Below are 6735 nucleotides of genomic sequence, written 5' to 3'. Positions count from 1 at the left end.
GCCCATGATGGTGCTCCTAACCATCTGATGGTGCTCCTGCCCATCATGGTGCTCCTACCCATCTGATGGTGCTCCTGCCCATGATGGTGCTCCTACCCATCTGATGATGCTCCTGCCCATGATGGTGCTCCTACCCATCTGATGGTGCTCCTGCCCATGATGGTGCTCCTACCCATCCGATGGTGCTCCTACCCATCTGATGATGCTCCTGCCCATGATGGTGCTCCTAACCATATGATGGTGCTCCTACCCATCTGATGGTGCTCCTACCCATCTGATGGTGCTCCTGCCCATGATGGTGCTCCTACCCATCTGATGGTGCTCCTACCCATCTGATGATGCTCCTACCTACCTGATGGTGCTCCTACCTTTAGGAGCTGGCAACACAGGCACTGAGGTGACACAGTAATGTAGAGATGCCAGGGGCTAATAACCCTTACAGTTCTAAGGGTCCACAGTTCTCATTGCTCAGAGAACACACTATCCTTCATCTCTTTTTCCAGAATCCTCCCCTCTACCAGCACTTCCCCCACCTTGTATCTCCCAGGACTAGAGGCTGGCTTGCTTTCTCTCTCATGTTTTCTACTGCTCTTTCCCCGTATGGACATAGCCTAATTTAAACCAGTAGGAAACAAATTACATAGTAAAACATGACTGCAATCCCAGAACTTGGGTGGTAATGCCAAGAGGATCAGGAGTTAAAGGTCATAGTGAATTCAATGCCAGCTTGGGGTTACTTGAGACTTTTGTTTCAAAAAAAAAAAAAAATCAAAGAGAAAAATGGAAAGTACCCTTACAACATTCCATTCCTCAAGAGGCCTCCCTTCCACAATTCTTAAAAGAACTATCAATGCATGGTACTTCCCTTAATCATTTTCTTCTTATTTATATTAACATGTAATGAAAGCATAGAATATTTAAAGATATATGTAGGTATGTGATAGGTGTAGATATGTTATTTAAATAATTGAACACCCATTAAAGTCACTAATTGTTCTGAAATGTCTATTTTTTGTTTTCTTATATAAGGAGTCTTCACATGTCACTGGAGCACATGGATGCCTAGCCAGAGATCACATGCACTAGTCTCCCTTGCAGCTAGGTGTATGTGATAGTTAATCTACTGTATTATCTTGACTGGATTTGGAATCACATAGGAGACACACCTTGTGTGTGAGAGTGATTCCAGGGGAATTTAATAAAGAGAAAAGACCCACTCTGAATGTGTAAAACACCATCCTATGGACTGGGGTCCCAGATTGAATAAAAGGCGGGGGAGGAAGTATACTGAGCACCATCATTCATCTTTTTGGCCTCTGACTATGGATTCAATGAGACTAGCCACCTCATGCCCCTGTTACCGCATGTTATCACCATGGTGGATGGTATCCCCACAATCTGTGAGCCAAACTGTCATCTTCATTCCTTACGTTGCTTTTTTCAGGTCACAGCAATGAAAGAAGTAACAGTTACAGCGCAGTGCACCAGTAAGTCAGGTGACTGGCAGTGCACAAAGGAGAGAAGAACATGGCTCTGGTCACATCTTCACAACAGAGCTGTTGTCTGGATTTTCCCTCTGTAGCAGCTGGGGAAGAGCAAGGACTGGAGCTGGAGAGGCTCCACACTGACTTGTCAGAGCTGCCCTGTCTGTTCTGGAACACTGACCACAGAACACTGAACCATCCTGTAGTTGAATTAATACAGCTATCTGTACAGACTGAGACACTGGCCACCACCAGGACTTAGAAGAGGCAAGTGTCAACCAGTCACACTTCCCTAGAAGTCAGCCTTGCCAGGATTTGCTATTCTTTACCAGTGCCTTCCTCCCAGGACTCTAGTGATGATGTCAGGCATGCTTGGATGACCTACTCATTTAAAAACCTTCTTTATGGGGGCTAGGGATAGGGCTCAGCAGGTAAAGTCTTTGCTGTGCAAGCATAAGGACCCAAGTTCTGGGCCCCAGAACCCATGTAAAGCCAGAGGTGGTCTATAATTCCAACACTCCTATGGCATAATGGGAAACAGACAGGAAACCTCAGAAGCTCTCAGGCCATCTAGCCTGGAGTACACAGTGGTCAGAAACCACAGACCCTCTCTCAAACAAAGTGGGAGGTGAGAACTAACGCCCAATGTTATAGTCTGACCTCAACACCTATACCATGGTATGCACATGCACATGTGTGTGACGACACACACAGATTTTTTTTAAGGCATGTTTTTCTAATACTGGGGATTGAACCTATGGCCTCACTCATGCTAGGCAAGCACTTTACTCCTAAACTACAATCCCAGATGAAGATGTTTGGTCACATGATCAAGTTCCTTTCCCTAAAAGCTAACAAGCATCTTCACATGGAGAATTTGGGGAAATCATTATTTAACCTAACATAACCACATACTTACCCCCTGAAGCACCATTAATAATAACACAGAGCACCCAGGTCAAGCCCTTATCTGACACCTGGCCATAAGCTCCCTAAACTGTAGACCCTACAGGATTAAAAACAAGGTCTGTTTTGTTTTGTCTTCTTCTTCATTACTAGACCCATGGCCTCTAGGGAAGTGCTCAGCAAACACATACCAGGGGCAGAAAAGATGACTCATGGGTAAAGTGCTCACTGCACCAACAAGAGGGCCAGAGTTTGGATGCCTAGAGTCCATGTGAAAGGCTAGACGTGATGGCTTGCTTCTCTAGTGCTAGCAATGGGGAGATGGAAAAAGAGTCTTGCTGGCCGGTTAATCTGGCAGAATCAGTGAGAGACTCTGCCTCCAAAAAGGAAGGTGGAACAAGATAGAGGAAGACGCCCGATGCTGACCCTTACCTCCACACACTCAGGCACCCATTTGTCTCAGCCCCCGCAATATACACGCATGTGTATAGCACATATACACACCAAAACATAACAAATAAGCCAAATACACATTGAATGAAGAGATGGATCATCATCCAACTGCTAGAAGCAGTGATTATGAAGGAAAAGTGACAATATGCCATATGGAAACCTTTTCTTTTAGCTTTCATTATTGTTTTCACTCTGTGTGATAAATAAAAACCAAGAGGTGGGCAAGAGAGATGGCTCAGCAGTTAAGAGTGCCTGCTGTTCTTCCTGAGGATGGGAGTTCAGTTCCCAGCACCCATATATGGCTGCTCACAACCCCCTGCACCTCCAGCTCCAGGGGATGCAGTGCCTTCTTGTGGCCTCTGTAGGCACTGCATTCATGTGCACATATTCACACAGACATAAATAAAAATAAATCTTTAAGACAGGCAAAATTTAAACATTATATTTTAAAATCAAAGCAAAGAGGGAGAAAAGGTGAATTTCACAAACTCAAAAAAAACTTGAGAAAAACCCTTTTACAAGCTGATGACTTACTTAGTATCCAGGAGCTGAAGCTGGTGGTTGCTGTCTCTGTGGGACATCTTCAATTTGGTACTCTGCTCTGAGATGGACAAGTCCACTCTGCTCAAAAGCTGAGAAATCTGAAAAAGAAGACTGGATTATAAAGATCTCACATCATGCCTTCAGGGACCATTTCAGAAGACACGCCATATGCTCTATGCTGGCCAATGGCATTAAAAGTCACTTTTCTAAGTCCATTTCACCTCCTCTTTCCACGTGTGTGTGTGTATGTATGTGTGCATGCGTGAGCATGTGCACACATGTACACCTGGAGGCCAGGGGTCAATAGGAGTTCTCTTTCTCAATCATTCTGCACTTTATCTTTTGGTGCAGGGTCTCTCACTGAACATGGAGCTCACCTATTGGCTAGAATGGCTGTTCTGGGTGTACCACAGTGGCCAGGTTTTTTTTAAAACGTTTTTAAAAGATTATTTTATGTGTGTGAGTGTTTGCCTGAATGTATGTACTCCAGATGTATGTCTTGTGCCTGAGGAAGTCAGAAGAGTGTGTCAGATTCCCTAGGACTGGAGTTACAATTGTGAGGTCGTATGTGGGTACTGGGAACTGAGCTCAGGTTCTCTGGAAGAACAAGGGCACTTAACTGCTGAGCCATCTCTCTAGTCCCCACAGTGTCTAGCTTTTAGGTGGGTGCTGCAAATCCAAACACAGGTGCTTTGGCTTGTGCTCATGGGCACTTTAACTATGACACATTCTACCTAGTCACATACACACCCAGCGAAACTCAAGACAGGGGGGCACCACCAAAATATTCATCATGCAATGAGTGCTAAACTCCACAGCTCTCCAATGGGCAAGCCCAACTCCTGCCCAGGGCTGGCACCTCTACCAGCAGTCATGTGCCACCATCGTTACCTTGGAATTCCACCAGCACCGTGGCTGCCAGTCATGGAGGGTGTGGTTTTTATGGCTTACAAATGCATCAAGGTTCCAGGTGGACCTCCGTGTCGACTGAAGCCCAGAGAACAGACTGTGTGAGCTAAATCCCTCTACTCCTTTCTTCATTACCTACTTTTGGTCTTGTTGTTTATTTGGGTTTTGTTTACAGCACAATTTAATGTTGAACTAGCCCTGTATGAAATGATCACATTTTCCAAATGTTAAATGTTGTTCAACACTCCTTATTTAAAGAGTCATGATATTTGTCAGATCTGGATCGGTAACAACAACAACAAACAACAATGACCTCTTTTGGTGGATCTCTGTGTGGTACTCACTGCGGACACCAGAAAGCATTTCTTCTTGTGTAATAATCTTGTTCTCACCCACCCACCTCCATCCGACCCATCCCCCACTCACCCCCACCTTCCCCACCCTGGTACTAGGAACTGAACCTCAGGCTTTGTAAACACTGGGAAAACAGTCTTAGCCTTGTCTTTAAACTTCTTTAATGTTCATTTCTTTTGTGTGTATGCATGTAGATGTGTACACATCATAGCTCATGTGTGGTGGTCAGAGGACAACGTGCAGGAGTCAGCTCTGTCCTTCCATTATGTGGGTTCCACAGCTTGGGCTCCAGTCATCAGGCTTGGCTGCTAGGACCTCGGCCCACTGAACCATCTGTCTCTACTTTTTATTTTGAGATACCTAGATTGCTCAGGTTGGTCTAGCTCATTCTTTAATTCATCCATGACTTGATTGTGGGATCCTTCTACCTCAGCCCCCATAGTATCTGGGGTTGTAGGCCTGAGCTGTAAAGCAAGCCCCGTTCATCTTAAAAGAAAAAACAAAACAAAACCACCACCACCACAACAAAAAGGCCTGCCTGCCTTTCAAAGTCTTATAATACCCTTGGCTTTCTTTGTTTTCTGTTTTTTAACATACGTAGCTTTGGTTCCTTGCTGAAGAGAGGTGAAGGGGTAAGTATTTTTTATCTAGTAAATTACCCAGATGCCTCTGTTTTTCTCTGACCTCTGGGGGCACCTGCACTCATGTACACACACACACACACACACACACACACACACACACACACCACAAACTGGTGAAATGCTGAGAGTTTTGCCTTGTGAAAGAAATTATAAATTTCAAGGTAAAACACCCTAAGATTCCCCTGCCAGCTCACTCTCCAGCTTTGGCCTAACTGAGACCACGTGATGAGTCTGCACACACAGTGAGTCCCATTGCATGTAAAGAAAGTCAGTAAAGAACGTATTTCCCACATCAGACTCTGGGATAAACAGCTTGCAACATTACGCTGGGTCACTCACCTGTGCAAGAGGCAGACTGGGGATATCGTTTAGAATGTCTGGGGTAAGGGGAAAAAACTTTAAATTAGCACTGTACCAAAATCTCTCTATGATCTGGCTGCCAGATTTATGAAGGGCCATGCCAGCAAGACAGAGGGAAGGGAGACAGAAAGAGCCGATGATTTGCATAAACCCACACTGGGGACTGGGGCTGGCTGCTCTGGCTACAACCAAGCAGCACCCTGTTCTTAGCAGAGAACAAACTCCCTGCTTCTTCACTCTTCTTCTGTCCCAGCCATACCTGTCCTTCTGCGTCTTTGATTTTTGTTTCCAGGATGAGCTTGGCTGCTTGCTGCTCCTTGTTCAAGTGCTGGAGGCCCTCGTAGGTCGTCTTATGCTCTGCCGAGAGTCTGGCTATGCTGGCGTCGCACCTATCCAGGCAAACAACACACAGCCATTAAAGTTTAAAAGCACATGAAGTAGCTGCCCTGCCAGTTCATCCTATAACATGCACTGGGAGATGCAAGGCCTCCTCAGAAACTGTGCTACTGGGCTGTGGAGAAGGCTCAGACGGTAAAGCACGAGGAACAGTCTGATCCTCAGAATGCCCCGTGCGGGTGGTTAAGAGTGCAGACAGTTCCTGCAGAAGTCCCGGGCTCAGCCCCCGACATCCATGTCAGGAAGCTCACCATAGTCTACAACTCCAGCTCCAGGAGATCCAATACTCAGGCCTCAACAGATACCAGATGAGACAGTGTGCACTTGTAAGCACAGCAGTGGGGAGGCAGAGACGGCTCTGCCAATCTAACCTACTTGGTAAGCCAAGGCCAGCAGGGATCCTGGTGTTTTGTTTGAAAGTGGTTAGTGAGATGACTCAGGAAAGAGGGATGTGTGTCCAGACACAAGAACCTGAATTCAATCATAGGGTCCCACAAAGTGGCAGAAGAGAACCAACCCCCAAGAGTTGTTCTCTGACTTCCTTCCACATTGGCACCATGGTGGGTGCATGTCTATGTACCTAAAAATACACTTGTGCGCGTACACACATACAGAGAGTTTGGGGCCAGCAGGAGGGATCCATGGGTAAAATGCAAGCCTGAGAATCTGAGTTCAATCTGCAGAAC

The 6735-nt window shown here is 45.9% G+C and overlaps 1 protein-coding gene across 2 annotated transcripts in view; it reads right to left on the bottom strand.

The window, feature by feature from the left end:
- Window positions 1-6735, bottom strand: part of Fam81a (family with sequence similarity 81 member A) — a 56124-nt gene that overhangs the window by 7614 nt on the left and 41775 nt on the right. For both annotated transcript variants that reach the window (XM_026779430.1, XM_005347670.2), the window contains exons 5-6: window positions 5913-6042; window positions 3378-3484 (exon numbers count right to left, since the gene is read on the bottom strand). In XM_026779430.1, coding sequence (XP_026635231.1) covers window positions 3378-3484; window positions 5913-6042 — 237 coding nt within the window. The remainder of the gene's footprint in view (window positions 1-3377; window positions 3485-5912; window positions 6043-6735) is intronic.

Source organism: Microtus ochrogaster, chromosome 5 (genome assembly GCF_000317375.1).
Source record: "Microtus ochrogaster isolate Prairie Vole_2 chromosome 5, MicOch1.0, whole genome shotgun sequence".
Taxonomy (NCBI): Eukaryota; Metazoa; Chordata; class Mammalia; order Rodentia; family Cricetidae; genus Microtus; species Microtus ochrogaster.
This window is presented reverse-complemented; position numbering and strand designations above follow the sequence as displayed.